Source organism: Bos indicus x Bos taurus, chromosome 5 (genome assembly GCF_003369695.1).
Source record: "Bos indicus x Bos taurus breed Angus x Brahman F1 hybrid chromosome 5, Bos_hybrid_MaternalHap_v2.0, whole genome shotgun sequence".
Taxonomy (NCBI): Eukaryota; Metazoa; Chordata; class Mammalia; order Artiodactyla; family Bovidae; genus Bos; species Bos indicus x Bos taurus.
This window is the reverse complement of record NC_040080.1, coordinates 91403342-91425496: the sequence shown is the minus strand read 5'-3', so window position 1 is coordinate 91425496 and position 22155 is coordinate 91403342. Positions and strand designations below refer to the sequence as shown.

The following is a 22155-nucleotide window of genomic DNA, read 5'->3' as shown; positions in this document are numbered from 1 at the left end:
TTTTGACCATTTTAGCATCCTCATTTCCCCCTAAGAATTTTAGGATTGTTTTTAGGCAAAAAAAAATTAAATGGAAATAATGAATGGAAATTCCATTTTTCTGTCAAGTGAAATGGAAGGAGAAGAAATTGACATCAGCTGTTGCCCTGACCTTGACTCATAGGCTCTGCCACAAAGAGCAGCCTGGCCCTCTCCATCAAGGGGCCAAAGCTGAGTTCTGGTCCTTCATCTCTAGACCTAAGGTTTAATAAAGGACTGTTTATGGATCACTGCCAAAATGTGAATTCTAAACTATGGGGTAAGTTCTTAGAAATGATTAATTAGAACCATATCTTTCTGCTGTTTGGTGTTTAGGTTCCACGAATCCTTCTGTGGCTGATGGTGGAGTTGGCTATCATTGGTGTAGATATGCAAGAAGTTATTGGCTCAGCTATTGCGATCAATCTCCTGTCTGCAGGCAGGTGAGAGGTTTGTCTTCTAGAAAGTAATCAATGTTTTGTGAGATTTCAAAACAAGTATAAAAACAAAAGTCCTTCCCTGGTGGCTTAGTGGTAAAGAGTCTGCCTGTGAAGCAGTAGGTACAAGTTTGATCCCTCAATTGGGAAGATTTCCTGCTGAAGGAAATTGCACCCCACTCCAGTATTCTTGCTTGGGATGTCCTATGGATAGAGCCTGGTGGACTGCAATCAATGGAGTTGAAAAAGAACTGCACACGACTTAGAGACTAAGCAACAACATAAAAAGAAAAACACAAGTCATTTTCAATTTCCAAGATTCACTCAAGTATTATTTTTTCTGTAGAACCTTTCTGAAACTACCTTCCTTTCTCCTGGCAGATGTAGGCTCTGTATCTTTCATGTTCTCATGTTGAGTAATACATACCTGTGTTATCCAGTATGTGGCAGTGTGTATTATAATTAATTTGTATGTCAGTTTATCCCAAGTGAGGTCATTGAGAGAGAAGACCAGTGCTCTTCAGTTTTGTGTCCTGAATGTCTGAAATACTAGACAAAGTTTGAATGAATGTATTGTTTCACTTTGACAAACCTAGACAGTGTGTTAAAAAAGAAAGACATTACTTTAGTGACAGAGGTCCTTATAGTCAAGGCTATGGTCTTTTCAGTAGTCATGTACGGATGTGAGTGCTGGACCAAAAAAAAGGCTGAGTGCCGAAGAATCGCTGCTTTTGAACTATGGTGCTGGAGAAGACTCTTGAGTCCCTTAGACAGCAAGGAGATGAAACCAGTCAATCTTAAGGAAATCAACCCTGAAGACTCATCGGAAAGACGGATGGTGAGGCTGAGCTCTAATACTTCGGCCACCTGATGCGAATAGCTAGACTCATTGGTAAAAGACCCTGATGCTGGGGAAGATTTATGGCAGAAGGAGAAGAGGGCGACAGAGGATGAGATGGTTGGATGGCATCACTGATTCAATAGGCATGAACTTGGGCAGACTCTGGGAGATGAGATGGTGAGGCACAGGGAAGCCTGGCGTGCTGCAGTCCATGGGATCTCAAAGAGTTGAACACAACTTGATGACTGAACAGCAACAACAAATTGTTTCATTTAGTGCTGTGATCCTAAGCTACCCAGGGCCTGGCCTGCTTACCATGGATCCATTTTCCAAGTCCTTGCTCCTGCAAGTGTCAGATATCTGGAGAACTGTTGGGAAAAGAGTCATTCTCAATGTTTCTTTTCTTCCCTTAAATCTCTGTTTTTCATCTCTGACCTAGGATTCCACTATGGGGTGGAGTTCTCATCACCATTGCAGATACATTTGCATTTCTCTTTTTGGACAACTATGGTAAGGAGCATGGGAATGGAGGGGTCAGTCAGAGGAGCTGCTTTCCATGATGTGATTTACGGGGAAATCTGCCTTCTGTGGACTCACTGCTACATTTTCCCCTTCAGGTTTGCGAAAGCTAGAAGCATTTTTTGGTTTTATCTTCACTGTTATGGCCCTCACATTTGGCTATGAGGTGAGTATTACAGGCTATTCATTAACTTTATTTTTTTATTAGCTTTTTAAAACAAGATTTTTGTTCTTTTATTATAAGAGACAGTAGGTTTTAACAAAAAGCCAAATTCAACCTTATGCCAATTTTAAAGGAATGAATTGTAGTAAAGACTAGTGTCCAAGGAAGACCTGCAGGGACTGTTAGTTCAATTGATTAGAATTTCTGGAACTTTCCAAACTAATCTCCCAGGTTGGCCATCCCAATAACAGAACAGCCTTGGAGAGGGTTAGGAAAGGGGTTGCAGGGTTATTCTTGGCTGTTACCTAAACGGATTCTGTTTTTGCTCATCCTGGTTGACAGTAATTGCAGCTTGGACTGTCTCTGTATTGTAGCAATGAACTATAGGGGATACAGGGCCTATTTCCTGGTTTGTGCCCCAGTCCCAACACTCCACTGGGTTAAAACTAACTCTACCATTATATGTAGTGAAGTGAAACCCAGCACCTTTCTATGTCCAATTATTATAAACTGACTTCTCTTTATTGCCCTAGCTAGTAAGCTTTTAACAATACATCTGCTCTGAGTAGATGATATACCTTGGTCTAAGGCTTCCAAGGGAAATGCTGAACCAGGAAAAAAGTGTGTATGAGAAGTGTTTCTGAGTGAGTCTCAGCAGATGCTAGTGGTAAGCATAAGTGCTTTTTATATACGTGGTGAGCACAGAAGCATGGTTAGTGTGAGTAATCAAGAATTGACTCTATTCTAAGGTATGTCTGACAGGAGTTATTGTGGCACTAATATCAATAAGGCCGTTAGCAGCTGTTTGTTGCTTTAGAATATTAATTGCATTCTCTACACGTCTATTTTGTATATATAAAATACAATATGAAATGTCTGGACACTCCAGTCCTAAATTCTCTGAACTGTGCTTCTTGGTTTTTTTTGGGTGGTTCTGTGTTCCTCATTTCCTGCGTAGTTGTTGATGAAGGGGTTTAAGGAGTAAAGATGCAGTGTTTTCTAGTACTGTGTTACTCCCTAGTCTCATGTTCCAGAAAAGACTAATAGCTGTTCTGTTTGTGTGTAGTATGTTACAGTGAAACCCAGCCAGACCCAGGTCCTCAAAGGCATGTTCCTGCCATCCTGTTCAGGCTGTCGTACCCCACAGATCATGCAGGCTGTGGCCATCGTGGGCGCCATTATCATGCCACACAACATATACCTGCATTCTGCCTTAGTCAAGGTGAGCAAGACCTTTCTCATCTCAGTGGCCTGTGTAGTTCATGGGACCTTTTCCTTTAATTGCAAGGGACACACACTTAGTTTACAACTGTTAGAGCCCTGAAGGAGCACAGTGTTTTTCGACAGTTGGCCTCCACACAGTTGGACTCTGTTTTTATCACAAGGTGACCAGAGATAACAGACCCCATAGAGAAGAGACTAAAATCCCTCCTAAAAATACTGAAGATGTACCATGTTTCCCAGCTTTAAATCTCAGAAGCCTGAATGGCCCCCTAGTGGTCAGGGGAAAAAAGCCCAACCTGGCTTTTACCAGTCAGTCCAACACAATCATTAGCTGGGAGATTTCAGAGACTTTTGTCATTAAGGTTGTCTCCTGCTTAGGTCTGAAATCGGGTTGTTTTTGTAGGTCAGCAGTTCTTCCAGCCACAGTAACTGAGGGCTCAGAAGTCACTTGGTCACTTTTTCCAGTTTGGGGATGTGTGATATCATCACAGGGTCATGACTTCTTACTCAGTAAACCGGGATGTAAGCGGAATCGCACACATTTCATGTGATCAGTTGTTTGCCATTGAGGACTTTCAGTGGACTCCATACTCATGAAATATTGCAAGTAACTTGTTCCAACAGTTTAAAAAAACTGACTTTTGCTGTTACCTCTCTAGTCCAGACATATAGACCGAGCCAAAAGGCAGGAAGTTCGAGAAGCCAATAAGTACTTCTTCATTGACTGCTGCATTGCTCTCTTTGTTTCCTTTATCATCAACACCTGTGTCATCTCAGTGTTTGCGGAAGCATTTTTTGAGAAAACCAACGAGCAGGTGGTAAGTAAGCCAGGGACATGGGTAGTAGTGAGTGCGAGGGTAAAGAGAAAAGCTGACTGGGGCAGGAAAACGTGACAGTGACTTAGAGCGCAGAGGAAATAGATCTCAGTGCTGCCCACTAAATCATTGCTCCAGTCGTGGTTTACACTCTGGGGCTGTGGTGCAGCTCAGCCCATCCTTCCCAGCTTTTGACTGGGAAGGGGGTTTTCCTCGGACAAAGGTTGCCTCTTGCTGTTGTTAGTGGCTTCACATCTGTTTGCTCTTTCTCATCCCCTTTCCCTTCCTGTTTACCAACTACTGGCTGCGTGCCAGTCCTACTGGTGATGACAGGTTGGGAGGAATCAACACACAGAAAACAGAATCTGTGGCTAGGCAGGCTGTTTTGTTACTTTGAATTCTCTGTCCTCGTGACTCCTGATTGCCAGTCTGGTTTTGATGACTCCTTTTTTTCCCATCATAGGACCTCTGACTTCCGTCTCTGCTTTGACTAAGGGCTCCTATTCTGGGTGTCCTCTCATATTTGTGGCCAGTCTCTGCTCTCATCAGAATCCATGTCCAGTTTCTTGCCTTTAGCATCTGTCTCTTAGATGACCTGTGTGTGAGCTGTAGGAGAGGTCTTCTTAATTTGAGTCCTGACCTCAAAATTAAAAGTCGTTCCTAAACTGCTCTGGTTCCAGGTTGCAGTCTGTAAAAACAGCAGCAGTCCCCACACTCACCTTTTCCCAGACGATAACTCAACACTGGCTGTGGACATCTACAAAGGGGTAAACCTGTTCAGATTTCTGATCTTTGTCCCTGAATCAAGATTCTTAGCATAGTATCTGGTCTTTTCTGAGGGTTCACTTCAGAGCTCAGCATATCTTCTCTGGATTGTTGAGTATTGTTATTCAGAGGTCCCTTGCCAGACAAGCCTTTTGGATTATGGAAGGAAATATAAGATCAGCTGAAAATATGAATTGTATCCGTGATTCTTAAACTTGTGTTGATAGCATTTTGTGCTATAGGCGTTAATTGGCATCAAAGAAAGTGTTCTTAGTAAAGTGGTCTTTTTTTTTTTTATATATTTGTTCTCCTCCCCAACCCCTCATCCTTGTGGCTGGAGACTTTATTTATTTAGACCATGCTGTGTGGCGTGTGGGATCTAGTTCCCTGACCAGGGATCATCCCATGTCCCCTGCATTCGGAGCATGAAGTCTTAACCACTGGACTACCAGGAAAGTCCCAGGAAAGTGGTCTTTGTTGGGACCTCTCTGTCCCTTTTATGCCAGGTACATGGTGAACTCCAAGAGTAGAATAAATAGTATGCAGCATCTCCAGAATTCATTTGCACTTTATCTCCATTTCTATCACCGTCTTCTAGAATACTGTATTAAGGAATATAATTTGGGAAATGTAGACTTTGTTTTAATAGTTAACATATAAGTTGAGGATAAAGGCTTTAGGAGCCTAGAGAAGAGAAGGGACTAGGCTGAAGAGGAATGGGGGCCCATCCAGAAGAATTTAGGTTGAAAGCCTCTAGAATGAGGTCAGGACCCGAGTCTAACTTCTGGGACAGTGCCAGCGCAGCGCTTGGTAGAGGTGGGTGTGTAGCCAGGAATGGGGAGAGGTGACGCAGAGGAGCACTATGGGGTGTTGTCTCAGGTGATCTCTCTCCCTTGCCTCTCCAGGGTGTTGTGCTGGGGTGTTACTTCGGGCCTGCCGCTCTCTACATCTGGGCGGTGGGGATCCTGGCTGCGGGGCAGAGCTCCACTGTGACAGGAACCTATTCTGGCCAGTTTGTCATGGAGGTACATGCTGCTGTGACTGGGATAGACGAGAGGAAGAGGACGTTGCCCTTTTGTCCTTTCTTAATCCCATGCCTCTAAGGTCTTCCCGAACCTCCCCAGACCTTTTTCTGTTTCCTCTTCCAGACATTCATCCTGTTTCTGTGTTTTCTTCCAGGGATTCCTGAACCTAAAGTGGTCACGCTTTGCCCGAGTGAGTCTGACCCGCTCTATTGCCATCATCCCCGCTCTGCTTGTGGCTGTCTTCCAAGACATGGAGCATCTAACAGGGTTGAATGACATCCTGAATGTTCTTCAGAGCTTACAGGTGAGGAGGGAGCTGGGGAAACTCACATCCCGTTGAGTCAGGAGGCATTCTGTATTGCCCTTAGGTACCAAGCCTAGTGTGGGTGTGGGGAAAATTCAGAGGAAGAAAGGACACATTCTTGGTCTACAGTGAAAGCATATGAAATCTCTGGCATCTCAAAGGCTTTTAGAAATGACTTTTTTTTTTTCTAAGCCTGTTGAATGGGAATTATAAACGGTAATTACACAAAGAACACAATGTTATTGTTTGTTAATCCAAGCAAACATTAAATAATGTATAAGACACTCCTTGGTTTTATGGAGGTTAAGAAAATTTGGCAGATACAAATTTATTAAAGACACTATGAGCATAATTGATGCTAGGTTCATGTTACAGATTTCCACATAACCCTCCAGCATGTTGTGATGACAGGAATCATTTCTCACAGAGTAGGTGAGGCAGGGTCTGTGGTTCTGTTTTGCTAAGAGTGCTGCTCTCTGGGGTTTTACAGGAACCCTCCATAGCCTTGTCTGATCTTAGTTTTCTCTTTTCCAGCTTCCCTTTGCTCTCATACCCATTCTAACATATACGAGCTTGCGACCGGTCATGAGCGAATTTGCCAATGGACTGTGAGTGTGTTTCTTTTAGTTCCCAAAGATGTTTGGGGGAAGAGTATCTTCATTAAATAGGCCAGTCAGAAAATCAGTTCTAGGGGAGCTGTATGCTTTAAGAAGTGATTGCTAGAGCTGCCCCTTCAATCTACGTCTTAGAAAATAGAGACTCCTGGGGACTTCCCTGAAACTAAGGTCTCGAATACCACAGAGAATGGCCAAAAATTAAAAACAAATAAGCACAACATTGTATATCAACTCTACTTCAATTTTTAAAAAGTTAAAAAAAAATGAAGATAGAGATTGTGTATGTAACAAAGGAGGGGAAGCATATTTTTTGTTCTAATACCTTTTCTGTACATCTTTAAAGGATATGCATATTTGAAATGACTTGTTTCATCTCTAGAGACTCAAGACTTTTTGCAGTTTTAGGGCTTGTGTCATTTTTAGGGAATTAAATAATAGGGATTATTTGATAGTGTAACACTATTTTTCCTCTTTCTGTGTGTGTGTGTGTGTGCGCCACTCAGTCGTGTCTGATTCTTTGTGACCCATTGTAATTTGTGACCATGGCGTTCTTCTCCAGGCAAGAATACTGGAGTGGGTAGCCATTCCCTTCTCCATGGGATCTTCGTAACCCGGGGATTAAGCCCAGGTCTCCTGCACTGCAGGCAGATTCTTAGCTGACTGAACCACGGGGAGGGAAGCATTTCTTTCTCCCTAACATTGCGTAACTTTGACCCTTTTAACCTAATCTGGGACATAAGATCTACTTTTAAGTTTATTTTGAAATGCTGCTTACTCCTGCCTAAGGAGATACAGTGTCTTTTTCCATCTGTGGACAGGGTGGACTATTCCACCGATAATTGTGCTGATTCTTTTACAGAGGCTTGAGGATCGTGGGCGGTATCGTGGTCCTTATCATCTGTTCCATCAACATGTACTTTGTCGTGGTTTATGTCCAGGATGTAGGGCATATGGTATTGTATGTGGTGGCTGCAGTGGTCAGCGTAGCTTATCTGAGCTTTGTGTTTTACTTGGTAAGTCCAGTTGGAAGGGGCAGGGGTGGTCAAGGGGGGCTAACACTCAGAAGAGAAAGGACCCAAAAGAGCACATAGCTAGCTATCTTCAGGTTATTGACACAATTCACATGAAATTGTTAAACCAGCTGTGACTAAAGAATATTTTTAGCCATAAATTTTCCCTCGGTTCCTAAGTGCTGTCATTTTTCTGTCATTCCATCTGATTTCCATTCCTAATACTTCCTAACAAGAGAGTGTGGTATGTTTGAAAAACGCAAAGATCAGCCGTGTAGAAAGTAGAGAGTGGTAAAAGATGGGGCTGGAGAAGGGAGCTGTGTCATGTGATTTCAGATCTTTGGAGGGCAGCACATGTGGGTTCACAGCCCTGCCCAGCTCTACTATTTAATAGCTGTCCAATGTTGAAATTAGTAAATAGTGATATTCTCTCTTTGAATTATTCTAGAATTATTAAAAATGATGGTTATAAAACATAGCTCTGTAAAAAAGGAATGCAGAATTATGTATACCTAGATAATCAAAAAAGTATCAAAAGTCTAGAGCAAATTATGTAAAAATGGTAAGAGTAGATGCCTTAGGATGGTGGAATTATGGATATATTCTTTCTCTATTTTGCAGATCTATAATGTTACTTATATCAGTGAAAAGCAGTGATAGCTACAACACATCCACCTCCCTGTTCTACACAGGTTTCTCTAAAAAACACAGGGTTCAGGATTAGGGACAGCAGAATTTATAATGTATCTGCTACAGAGAATGGCAAGGCTGGAAGGTGGAAACCCCCTGCTCATCTTTCTAACACTGACCTAGTTCCCATGCCTGGAGAAGGCAATGGCAACCCACTCCAGTACTCTTGCCTGGAAAATCCCATGGACGAAGGAGCCTGGTAGACTGCAGTCCATGGGTTCGGTAAGAGTCAGACACTACTGAGCGACTTCACTTTCACTTTTCACTTTCATCCATTGGAGAAGAAAATGGCAACCCACTCCAGTACTCTTGCTTGGAAAATTCCATGGATGGAGGAGCCTGGTGGGCTGCAGTCCATGGGGTCAGTAAGAGTCGGACACGACTGAGCGACTTCACTTGCACTTTTTACTTTCATGCATTGGAGAAGGAAATGGCAACCCACTCCAGTATTCTTGCCTGGAGAATCCCAGGGATGGGGGAGCCTGGTGGGCTGCCGTCTATGAGGTTGCATAGAGTCGGACACAACTGAAGCGACTTAGCAGCAGTAGTTCCCATGCCAGTATCTGCCACAGGGTAGGTACTTGATTGGGAGAACATTTTAGTAAATATTGAAAAATTATGACTTGAGTAGATACATCTCTTCTTTTTTTCTCCTGAGTGAACCATGAGCAAAATAAGATTATGATGAGCCTGTAATATAGGGACTTACTCTAAGGAAACCCAAGTAACTGAGTATGGTCTTGACAGAAATTGTTTTAAAAATTCGCAGCAAGGCATTCTCTGGTGGTATAGTCATTAGGATTTCGGGCTTTCACTTCAAAGTCCCAGACAGACAGACAGACTCACATACCCCCACCCAAAGAAAATGCTGTAGAAGTTAAGGGGATCTTTCCTTCATGCAGATGTGCTGAATTGTTCTCAGTCAGCCTGACACTATAGAAATTGTTGAAGACCTACTTTTAAGGCCGAGCACTGATTCTACAGTGAAGTACTACTGTTTAATCAGGAGACTATCTCGATTTTATTAGTCAGTCATTCCCCGTAGTGCAAGGAATGTGATAAGCCTGAACAAAAGTAGTATTCTTGGAACTCTCCCAATCAGATAAAAGAAGCAAACACAGAGCAGTAGGAACAAAGGGAACTGAGTATCGAAATCAGCACAACAAAGAAGTTTGCATCTGAGCAGTGCAATGTGGGCGGTGCAGCGGGCAAGGGCTCTCCACAGAGTTTGGTGAATGATGACTGTATTTTCTTTCAGGGTTGGCAGTGTTTCATTGCACTGGGCATGTCCTTCCTGGACTCTGGACACACACGGTAAGCATCTCTAAAGTCCTGCTGAGCGAAGATGCTATCTATGGCTACACTAAGTAAACACTGTCTGCAGGTCCCATCAGTGTTTCTATGGTTTACTGTGTGAACATAGCCAGACGTATGTGTTGCACAGACTGCATTTAGGACTCAACTGTTTGTTGGAAAAGGCTTTGTTGTGTGTGTTTGAAAGATGGCATTATTTTTCTCTCTGAACTCTAACCTGGGAACTGGATTAGGTAGGATCCTTGACAACTTGACGTCTGCTTCTCTCAAACAACACTGAACTCTTTTGCTGCCCAAGGGCCAGCTTCTTTTATCTTTTTGAAGCATAATCCTCTATGTAAGATTGTGAGAAAGACTGACTATATGTTAAAAAAACATATTTAGTAATTCAACAAATTTTTTATAATACAAAGTACAGAATACGTGTGCAAGTTTAGTTTATCCAATGACAGTGCATTTAAAGGCTGCGAAATACTTTCCTTATGCATACCCTTTGAATAATTGTTTTTTCTTTACATCTGTTTAATGTCTTATCTCCTTTAGTAGAATCAAGGGAAAGCAGTTTGTGTTGTTCATAGCTATACTCCCAAAACCTAAAGTAGTGTCTCAGTTCAGTTCAGTTGCTCGTCCAACCCTTTGCGACCCCATGGACTGCAGCATGCCAGGTTTCCTTTTCCATCAACAACTCCTGGAGCCTACTCAAGCTCATGTCCATCCAACCATCTCATCCCTTCTCCTGCCTTCAATCTCTCCCAGCATCAAGGTCTTTTCCAATGAGTCAGCTTTTCGCATCAGGTGGCCAAAGTATTGGAGTTTCAGCTTCAGCACCAGTCCTTCCAATAAATATTCAGGGTTGATTTCCTTTAGGATTGACTGGTTTGATTTCTTTGCAGTCCAAGGGACTCTCAAGAGTCTTCTCCAACACCACAGTTCAAAAGCATCAATTCTTCAGTGCTCGGTTCTCTTTATGGTCCAATTCTCACATCGATAATAACTACTAGAAAAATCCTAGCTTTGACTATACGGACCTTTGTTGGCAAAATAATGTCTCTGCTTTTTAATATGTTGTCTAGGTTTGTCGTAGCTTTTCTTCCAAGGAGCAAGTGTCTTTTAATTTTATTTTCAATTTAATTTATTTAAATTATAATAAAATTTGATTTTATTTTCAATTTAAATTAAGTAGTGCCTAAGATATATTAAGTGCTCAGTAAAGTGTTTATTGCATAAAAGGTTAGCAAAGATTTTTGACTGCTACATATGGACAATGAACTTAGAAATGTGAACAATAATATATTTGCAAAGTGTCACACTGGAATTTTCTTCCACTTAGAAAACCTTAAACCTGTTCTCATTTTTCAACAAGCTTATGAACCTATCTCTCTGATGGATGGAGGTGTCAGTGCCATTGAAGGATACGAGAAGAGATTGTTCCACGTTGCTCTCTTTCCATACTCCAACATGACTACAATTTTGATTATTGTAAAGAGTTTGTTTCAGGATTCCTCAAAATCTACGACTCTTGGTTTCAAAGCCATTGTGCAAGTTTAGTGTTGAAATCTACTAGTGTTGGAGGGTCTCCTCTAGAGGCGTGGGTCAGCAGTGGCTCACTGCAGGGACTGGGGCACTGGTACCAGCAGTCCTCTGGATTATTTTAATTATAAAGTAATAAATTTTTAATTATAAAAGATTAAATCTCAACTAGGGTGGCTTGATCCATATTAATAAAAATCATGAGATAATCTACCCCTATCAGGTTCAGGATTCTTTTAATTTATTTTCACTTTAAATTTCTCAGTGGCAGTTAAGAGGGATGAGAAAGCATAAAAAAGATGATATATGGACATACGGTAAAACTCACTTGTAGGGGATGGTAACTAATCTGTTAGAAAATCACTTGAACAATTTTCTGCAGAGATTAAATAAAGAGTTTATCAAAATTTTCTTTGGAGTCCTGATTTTAATAATTCTCATATTAGCACAGAGCTCTCCTGATGGTATTTCTTATTGAACACTAGACTTGGGAAACCTTCCCCTTCCTCCTCCAGGAGGGTAGCGATAGAAAAAAATGGTAGCATTTATGAACTGATGTTCTCAAGAGACATTAGAGTGAGGAGAAGAAGAAAAGGAGCCATCTGTTTTATTCCTAAAAAACACCTTCTACCAGAATCATCATGTTTTTCTGAAGCATGCCCAAGACGACTTGCAAGGCAATCTCAGGAGCTCTGGATGTAAGCGTTGGAAAGCTCACTCCCTCTCAGCGAGTCCTTTGGTGTCACTGGTTGCCAAGTTCTCTCTGCAGGGTTGCACTGGGCTACCTCTCTTCAGCCATTCCCTCAGAGGGAAAAACTTTGAGACCAGATGGTGGAGCTCTGGAGTCAGAGGAAATGGGTCCCTTCAGCATGGAGCTGCTGCTCTTCAGCCACTTCTGACATTTTTACATGTGGAGCCTGACACCATGTGATTATCTCAAACCAAATCACATTGTCTGCTGCTACTGCTGCTGCTAAGTCACTTCAGTCGTGTCCGACTCTGTGCGACCCCATAGATGGCAGCCCACCAGGCTCCCCCGTCCCTGGGATTCTCCAGGCAAGAACACTGGAGTGGGTTGCCATTTCCTTCTCCAATGCAGGAAAGTGAAAAGTGAAAGTGAAGTCGCTCAGTCGTGTCCAACTCTTCGCAACCCCATGGACTGCAGCCTACCAGGCTCCTCTGTCCATGGGATTTTCCAGGCAAGAGTACTGGAGTGGGGTGCCATTGCCTTCTCGATCACATTGTCTGGTGGAGATAAATAATGCCTTCTTTTATAGCCACTGACTTGGTGAGAACAGTAATGGGAATGCAATCAAAGGACTTTTCATTTTGGTGTCTTCCTTCTGTAATTCCTGTTGATTGATATTCTCTCTTCACCTGAGCCCCTAAAGGCATTGTTTCCAATAAAGCGCAGACTGAATGGACTGTTTTATATCTCATTAAGGGTAAACTGGGGGCTTCTCTGTTGGCTCAGATGGTAAAAAATCCATCTGGAGTGCAGGAAACCCAGATTTGATCCCAGGGTTGGGAAGATCTCCCAGAGAAAGGAATGGCAACCTACTCTAGTATTCTTGCCTGGAGAATCCCATTGTTAGAGGAGCCTGGCAGGCTACAGTCCTTGAGGTCGCAAAGAGTTGGATACGACTGAGTAACATTAACTCGCTAACTAAGGGTAAACTGATGTGTTCCACTGACCATACCTTTACCTCAACCCTTCCAGTGACATAACACAGAATCATGATAGGAAAATTCCCTAGCCATTATTCCTCACATCCCTTTCTTTCCCTAATATCATTCCCTAAACTGGTTACAAGGGCACTCTGAAAATAACTGGGGACTGACATCTTAAGTTCTCATCTGGCCTCAGTAGGTGAGGGCCATGTTGACAAAGTTCTTTGTAAAGACAGTACACGAACATTTACTTTTCCCCAAAGTCTGGGTAGGTCCGGTCAGTCTCAGATTTACAGATGTTTCAAAACCCAGGTAAAAGCTGCTAGTTTTCTTTTTAAAGTTATATATATGACTTGCAGTGATGGAAAATTTCTTCCCAGTTAAGCTGCTGTTTATATCACTATATGTGTAGTATTTTTACAGTGTTAACACCCTCATGCTATATATTCCATCAGATGCTCTCACATGTAAAGTGTACTTTCTGTTCAGCCAGTACTTTGGCTACAGTAAACAACATTTGAGATTGAAATCTTCCAGCGCCAGCATATGCAGTCTGTGTGGCATAAAATAACTGCTGCTACAGCATACTGGGAATTAACAGGGATGGGGAAGAGCTGCAGTTTGGCTCCTGTGAGGTCCGTTAGTGGTTTTGGGAGTTGTTAAAATGAGCTTTTAGTGACATTTAACAATATGTACACTTAGTTTGTCATTTAAAAGTTTTTTTTTCTTTTTTCAATTTGGTTTCCTGGGTATTTTTTTAACCTTGAAAATACTCTGTTAATGGGTCTCAACACGTTTGAAATACTGAAACATCAACTACCACCTGGAGAACACATTAGACCCACAGTGTTAGTGATTCTTCTCTTTGTAAGAGTTAGAGAAATACAGTTTACACCTGGATATCCAGGGATGCTGACCCTCTGTGGAATAAAAAAAATAATTGGCCTGTAATCTATAGTTAGCTCTTCATGTTTATACTCAGCCCTTCATGTCCAGTGTTCCCCTGAATCTGTGATTCTGCATTCTCAAATTCACCCGACTTGGGATCATGTATTTCTGTAGCATTTAATATTGAAAAACAATCTGTGTGGGAGCAGACCCTCAAGGTTCAAATTTACAGCGTTCAAGCCTCAACATACGTTTAGTTCTGAGAAGACTTGAATTGTCGACAGCAAACACTAATTTCTACTACCGATTTAGTTAGTTTTGCTGTTGCTAAAGATTACATCGTTACCATATTTAAAGTTGAAAAAAATGGTCATTTTGCATTTCTCTGCTCTAAGCTGAATATTTTTCTGTCTGTAGTCTTGTTTCACCATTGAGGTAGGCTTTTATATTCTGTATATGCTGCCAATAAAAAGTATGTGTATTTGAAAAGAGAAATGAAAATTGTTTAGCTTAGATATGAAAGCATTCTGGCAGACTGTTGAGGTCCTTTAACGGACCGGAACCTGGTGGTCCGGAGTCGACCGATAAGAAAGTAAAGGAGAGAGAAAGAGGCTGATATTCCTTGGTTACGCAGAAAGCCAATAAAGCCCCTGCACGGGGCTTGCTCTGTTCACGAAGGCTTCAGGCGCCCTCTCGATGGGGTGAAGGCGCAGAGCGCCTTCTCAAGAGGGTCTTAGAAGCCTGGGCAGGAAAGTGAACTCAGAGAGCCTCTGCACTCCAGGGGATCAGCCTGAAAAAGGGAGAGTGAGAGAGTGAGAAAGACACGGGGACCAAAGCTCTGATGGAGCAAAGGTGTTTTAATCAACATGGTGTGGGCATTTATACTGTCTTACAAGGTAGTTATTCTCAGCAAAGATAAAGATTAAAATTCCAGACTTATAAAACATAGGCGATCCATATTAGAGTTGTAAACAATCACTTTTACCATATGATTCACAAGAAGGAAGAGGGTACTTATCACTGTATAGAAAAACTAATGAAGGAAATGCCTGGATTCTTCAGCCCCCAGGAGAGGCTTGCCTCTCCTCTTAATTCCTGAGTATTCAGGAATTAATAAGGAGCAGAGAATTCCTGACAGATCCAAAACAGCACACAGGAAGCCTCCTGTTAAATGCTTCCTGACAGCAGACCAGATATAAATACAAAGACCAAGCTCAGACACAGTAACCTGCTAGGCTTGTCACCAAACACAAGGCAGGAAAAGCTAAGTCACTTAGTTTGTCCCAGGAGTGTCACTAGAGCTTCATTTTCCCTTTGTCTATTGCAAGCTTCCCCTGTCTGTCTTACAGGAATTGAATACTGTAAGTTACACCATAGAAATTATCTCAGAGTTTTGTTCTATATTTGTCCTTCCTCCCTTATTACTTTTTTTTTTTTAAATGTGCCATGTGGCTTATGGAATCTTAGCTTCCTGACCAGGGATTGCACCTGGGCCTGTGGCAGTGAAAGTCTGGAGTCATAACCACTAAGCCACCAGGGAACTCTTTATTTGGGTTTAATTTCAGAACTAAAATAAGATGCATAACACTTTGAAGGTCCTGATTTTAGACATTTCCTTTAGCTCTGCCCTCTGCAGTGCTTTCTGTTTCTTCCACGGACAGGACCAGTGAGTCCAGATGTGTCACCTTCTTTTGACACCTTAGCTTGGGACTGTTAAAAATGACTAACGCATGCTAGTTGGGTGTCTAAGCACTCACGTTTGTGTGTGTGTGTATTGGGGGGCACTCAGTCGTGTCTGACTCTGTGACCCCATGGGCTATAGTCTGCCAGGCTCCTCTGTCCATGAGATTTTCCAGGCAGGAATACTGAAGCAGGTTGCCATGCCCTCCTCCAGGTATCTTCCAGACCCAGGGATCAGACTCGAGACTCTTGCACCTCCTGCATTGGCAGGAAGATTCTTTACCACTGCACCACCTAGGAAGCCCAAGCACTCACATGATCTCATGTAATTCTTATAACAAAAGGATATAGATAAGGCAACTGAAGGACCAAAAATTAAAACATATCACCAGTAAGTGGGCAGTTGACCTTTGAACCTGACTAGCTTAATTCTAGAGCCCATGTTACCGTTACCAACCATCCTATACAATATACAGTATACACTTTGTAGTATACATTTTAAGACACCAAGCTTTGGTGTCTAGCAGCATCCAGAATAGCACCATATCAAAGATACTTTTCTTAATGCTCTGAAGAGTGCTATAGTACATTAGGTCAAAAGTTGCCAATTGATAGGCTAATTTTGTTTGGCCTGTGCTAAATTTTCAAAAGTACCTGAATGCTTTTTCTGGTAGGTGTAGAAAATGGGCAGGGCCAGTAATAGCTAAGAACTGATAGTTTATTCATTTCCATAGCCCTGTGCCCTTGAAAGGTTTAGCCAATTCCTCTGCCATTTAGCCCCAGTTCTCAGTGTCCCCAAGCAATACCACAAACTTATCCAAAGAAGGAGTTTTCTCTACTAAGTCATCAAGTGATATAATCTGGAGGTCATAGGACTAAAAATGCAGCCCTTGCTTACTACAAGCCCACCCCACCACCTTGAGAATAGGCTGCAGTGAATTGCCCGATATCTGATAATTGCTCTTGGTTATTAAGACCTTAAGTCATAAGACCCTAAATTTGTGTGAAAGGTGAAGTGCTGTTATTCTGCCCTAAGGCCAGTGTGTTTCAGTAATTGCTAGCCTGATAGTTGAGAATAGTTTTTATCATAGGCTCCATTTTGTCTCATCTTCTTACAGTCATCACAATCCTCTGATGGGCATTTTTAATGTCTAAAAAAATATCGAAGACCTAAGTGAGTTAGGCTTCCCAGATGGCGCAGTGGTAAAGAATCTGCCTGTCAGTGCAGGAGAAACAAGAGATGTGGGTTTGATCCCTGGATTGGGGAAAATCCCCTACAGTAGGAAATGGCAACCCATTCTAGTATTCTTTCCTGGAAAAATATTCATGGACAGAAGAGCTGGTGGGCTATAGTCCATGGGGTCACAAAGAGTCAGACACGCCTGAGCACAGACATCACACACACAAAATGTGGTAGCTTATTAATGTCCTTGGCATTTTCAAATGTACCATTTTTTCTGGTTTTACAAATGAGTAGGATAAGGCTTCAGAAGGATACATGACTTGCTCAAGGTCACAGGGAGTGGCATAGTTGGAGCTTGATCCCAGCCCCAGTGCCTTTTCCACTACACTGTACTAGTCCATAGGGTCAGAGTCAGACATGACTGAAGTGACTTAGCACGCATGCATACTGTTAATTTATTGTGTGCATTCAGCATCCTGCCTATTCATATAGTCTTATTTAATTCTTATAACAAAAAAATCAGCCTCTAAATTACAGATGAGGTAACTGAAAGAGCCAAAAGAGGCTGTTACCAGGGGCAACAACATTCCTAAAATCCCAGGTAATACCAGTAGGGCTAAAAGGAGACTCAGTGATTGTCCCACGGTGAATGCAGAGAAGAAAAACAGGGTAAGCTCCATCTTCACAAATGCCAGTACAAACCGTCTGGATTAAGTCTCCAGGAGTGGGTCTGGCAATATGTTTTTTTGCTTTGTTTTCATATTTATTTTTGATCTGCACTGGGTCTTGGTTGCGTCTCAAGGGATCTTTTGTCACCGTGCGCAGGCTTCTCTCTAGTTGCTGCTTGTGGGCTCCAGAGCTAGAGCTTGCTCAGTTGCTCCCAGGCATGTGAGATCACAGTTCCCTGACCAGGGGTCAAACTATGTCTTCTGCCTGGCAAGGCGGATTCTTAACCCCTGGATCACCAGAGAAGTGTCTGGCAGTGTGTTGTAAAAGCAGCTGAAGTACTTCTTATTCAGTCTGATAAGTGTTCGGGACCCATAGATTTTTTCCTGTTCCCTTAGCACATGCCATGTTATGTTTCTTTCTTTAAATGGAAGACTTTTCTCTGCTCAGGTGCCAAAGGATAATAGAGCCCAGATAACAGGGCTCGGGATTTAGATTATTTGAAATTTGATTTCTTTTCTCTGTTTTGGCTGCACTGTGCAGCTTGTGGGATCTTAGTTCCCTGACCTGGGATTGAACCCGAACACTCAGCAGGGAAAGCACAAAGTACTAATCACTGGACCACCAGGGAATTCCCTGAAATTTGAGTTCTAACACACTCGATATTAAGGTATAAAAGCTCACAATACATTTGCTCTTAATATCCTGATCAGAAACACCCATGCGGAGGTAGAGTATGTCACAAGGATAGTTAAAGTGAAAATTTTGTATTTGGCATTTAACAAATCCTTAACTATTTCAGCTCCTGTCAGTTATTTTATATATGTAGTAAACCATTCATATATTTATAAGCCATTTATTTTCTGAAAGAAAATCAGTATAGCAGAACTGAAATAAGAGCTACTTTTATATGCTGATTATAGATATTTGAATGCCAATTTTAAATACTTATAAATCAGTCTAACTCTTTTCCATCTTTTTGTCCTCAGCACCATCTGGGATTGACAGTTCAACCTGAACTCTACCTTCTGAACACCGTGGACGCTGACTCACTTGTGTCTAGATGACGGACAGCCTCAGGGACTATAGAAGACCCACTTTCTTGTAGTCCTTCTGTGCCAAGTGTCCTGTTAACATTTCTCTGTTAGTTCAGTCGTGAGTTTTGTTCAGATGTTTTGAACAAAAGGTAAAGATTTCCTCATAGGGTAGATTTTGTCACAGTGTTAAAGCTGACAGCTATTAAGTGTAGGTCAGAGACCCACCACCTCACAACAGTCCTACAGCTGCCAGAGTTAAATGATTAGCCTATGGTGGCCACACACCCCTATGGGCTTTTGTCTGGACTTCTGGAATTTTAAAAGTATATATGTGTGTATGTTTATGTAAACCTGAACTTACTAGTTTGGGTAGAGTTTTATATAAAAAGGATATTTTTTATTTTATTTTTTTAAAGAATGTTGTTTCAGATAAACCAGATATTTTGCCTGAATCACAAGTGACAAAGGAATAAGAGCACTGTTCTTTTTCAGAATGAGCTGGTCAAATTGACTTACTTTAAAAGTGATACTTGACTATGGCCAGTTGAACTTGACTTGGATTTAATCGACCTATCCTTGGTAGCTACTGATACTAGCACATCAATTCCAAAGAAAACATTTCTTTTATCCGGCAGTTGTATTTCATCCTGGTTGCTGGCATGCTCTGTGATTGTTATTTTCTTTCTTGTTGTTTTTCTTGAATTTTTCTTCAGCGATATGACGGTATTTTCCAAAGAGCTTAATACCTAGTAACAATATCCAGAAGTCATTCTGGATTCTGGTCATTCTTTAACCAATGATCGTTTTCCATGCTGCCTTGGAACTCAGCCCATTCTAGCACTTTAGGTATAAAAAGAATTCTAACACGGAACTTTATAAAGCCCAACAGAAGATAATGGAGATATTAGTTTTCTTTCTAATATGTGTATAGTCCCAGTTTTTCTTCCCACTTTTTCCATTAATACTCAAACACCATTTCTAGGCCAAAGTCTATTCCTAATAGCCTTTGGAAGTATTTCTAATATTTCGAATGCAACTCTCCTAGGGAATGCTAAGCATTTAAAGTTATTTATACCAAGTAGTATGAGACTAGAAGTAGACTGGGACTTGGAAGATACTGTCACAAACTGCCTGCCCACATGTGGATTATAGAGTTTTTTTTGACTCCTCTTCCTAACCAGGATTTTTTTCCATAAAATTTTTATAATACATCATTTAATACCTAAAACTTGAAAGTTTCTGCATATTGATCTGATTGAAAAGTCAGAGGATTCTGAACACCAGGCTCACACCCCTTAATGGAAGTGCAGTTGGCTTACACTGAATGGCAGCTATCCGTTCTTAATGGAATACAGTCTGTGCCTTCTCTCCTTTTCTCCCAGCCCCAAAGACACTGAGTTTGCAAGCCCTGCAGCCTTTGTATGTTTGAGCATCATTTTCCTCTTTCAGCGTAAACCTTGCTGCCTTATTTTAAAACTTAGGACCTTTCAGTAAGACTTAAAAAAAAAAAAATCCAGACATTACCTTTGTTGATTTGTAATGATTTGATCCTCTGAGTGTCAGGGATATTTTTTCCAAGATGATTCTTTAAAAATCCCTCATTTCTACTTCGTGGCCTTTGAAATTTCTGATAAGAGCAACAGCCTTGCATCCCAGGTTAGAGAGCTTGTGATCTTAAAAGTAAAACTGAATTAACATCATTTATCAGCTCTTATTTGAAAAAGAGACTTAAAAAATGAATTTCAGTGTTTTGGTTTCTTTATACAGAGACAGCAACTCTAGATGAATCAGTTTGTTGGGTTTTTCTTCCCTCCCTGGGCAAGTGTCCAGATGTTCATTTCTCAGTAGTTTCATTACCAGAGAATGTTTGGGGAAAGAAAAAAGCAAAAAAAAAATCCTGTTATACAGCTCATGAGAAAGATAAGGTGGTTGGTTAAACAGAGATTAAGTTCTTGGGGGCATTTCTGTAGCTTATCTCCATTCTTTAATTGTATGTTACTAGGAATAGACTAGAGTTTGCAGAAATTTATTTATAAGTATACCCCTCAGGTCATACAACTCCTGTAATCAGAAAACTTGATATAAAGCAAAAACTAGGTCATGCCAAAACCAGTGGAGGAGACTGATGTTTAAAGATTGAGTCTTGGGTAGATGTTTTTGCTAAGTTAAGAGCATTTAATCATTATGATTTACAAATCTGGATTTCTATGATATGTGCTTATATAGACAGTAATATAATCAATCTCCCCCCTTTTGACCCTACTGGGCGGCATGCGGGATTCCCCACCTGGAATCCAACTGATATCCACCTCCAGTGAAAGTAGAGAGTCTTAACCCAATATGTTCAGGGGAAGTCCCAATATATTCAGTCTTAAGATTAACCTAGATGTACATACTCACTCAATTCCTAAGGTTTAACACTGTGGAGTCAATTTTAAAAGGATTCTCTGACAGTGTATACCCAGAGTTTCAGAAAAATGCAGTTCAATACTGAGCAGCTGCTCAGTATTGAATTGAACAGCTGCTGCTGCATACTACATTATTGAGCAGCTGCTGCTACATAACTGTGTGCTGGCCTAATAAAAAAGGCATTCAGAGCATACCCAATAGTTTAACTAGTCAGTGAGGCATCAGAGATTACAGCAGCCAATGAAAATAGCCTTCTCAGTTTTTAAACATTATGATATTAAGCACCAAGCCTTTGCCCCAGAAGTACCGTGCACATTCAGGTTTGTATCTGTAGGGTCTTCCCTCCATGACCTCCCCTCTTTGCCCAAGCTAATGTGGGTAAATGGGCATCCTGCATACTTAGCTCGTCTCCATAAATGATTTTACATTTTAATTTAAGCATAATTGCTGAGCTCTTATGTATAACTACTCTTAATTTTTTTCACTGCTTTTTTCAAGCAAGAATTACATTAGTATATTCAGAGTAAGATTATTGTAAAATTCTGGAGTCTTTTGGGTTTTGTGAGAAGAGCCCATTTCTCATTAAACAGTTCATCTATTTTTAATGTTGAGAATCTTTTGGGAGAGGGGGATCTTTGTGGTAGCCTGATTAGAAGTATCTTTTCATTGTATAATCAGTATGAAGGATGACATTTCTATGGCCTCGGTCTTAAATTTTCCTGACTCTCATGGAACACATTGGAGCCAACTGCTGGAATGTTTACTCTAGGGAAATAGAGTAGCTGGATTCTTTCCTTGCCTGTTTCCTAAACGGGACAGTGTTGACTGAAACATGTATGTCTCTTGGTGGCGCTTGAAGAGCTTCATGGTGAGTACAGATGGCAACTTTAAAAAGAATTACCCTATGCCCTAGAGAAAAGTGTATATAACATAGAGCAGTGAGTTAATGTTGTCTAGAATGTAGATATAGTATCCAGTATTCCTGCATCTTTCCCTTCCCCAAACACTAGACTTCACTTTCCAGTCAGAATAATTTCTCCAGTACAGAAAACATCAAGGAAGAGGAAATCAGCACTACAGATCATATTATAGTATCCCCCCACCCTTTTTTTTTTAATAGTGCATTCTTGCTTTTATCTCAGTGGGTACTTTTTTTTCCCCTCTTTGGTTTTCTTCCCCAGGCCTGGAGTTGCAAGAGATCTTAGGCATAGCAGTTATGACTTTAGCAAGATGGAGCTAGTTTTTAGAACCCTAAGGCTTACAGAGGAGCTTGACGCCTCAGGTATACTTAACATTTATTATCTTTGTTTCTTGTGTTTTCTGCAGTGTCATACCACATCTCCCACAAT

The 22155-nt window shown here is 41.3% G+C and overlaps 1 protein-coding gene across 13 annotated transcripts in view; it reads left to right on the top strand.

Annotated features, from left to right (window-relative positions):
• The window catches only part of LOC113893135 (natural resistance-associated macrophage protein 2-like), a 32139-nt gene extending 10728 nt beyond the window's left edge, over window positions 1–21411 (top strand). For 3 of the 13 annotated variants that reach the window (XM_027542857.1, XM_027542850.1, XM_027542862.1), the window contains 11 exons: window positions 355–461; window positions 1736–1806; window positions 1914–1981; window positions 3045–3200; window positions 3862–4020; window positions 4698–4784; window positions 5688–5807; window positions 5962–6111; window positions 6646–6719; window positions 9687–9742; window positions 11106–11683. In XM_027542857.1, coding sequence (XP_027398658.1) covers window positions 355–461; window positions 1736–1806; window positions 1914–1981; window positions 3045–3200; window positions 3862–4020; window positions 4698–4784; window positions 5688–5807; window positions 5962–6111; window positions 6646–6719; window positions 9687–9742; window positions 11106–11290 — 1233 coding nt within the window. In that variant the 3' untranslated portion in view covers window positions 11291–11683. Of the gene's footprint in view, window positions 1–354; window positions 462–1735; window positions 1807–1913; window positions 1982–3044; window positions 3201–3861; window positions 4021–4697; window positions 4785–5687; window positions 5808–5961; window positions 6112–6645; window positions 6720–7587; window positions 7742–9686; window positions 9813–11105; window positions 11684–18349 lie in introns of those variants that run through there. The other 10 variants (XM_027542858.1, XM_027542852.1, XM_027542851.1 and 7 more) reach the window with 9 other exon arrangements.
• The last annotated feature ends 744 nt before the right edge of the window (window positions 21412–22155 follow it).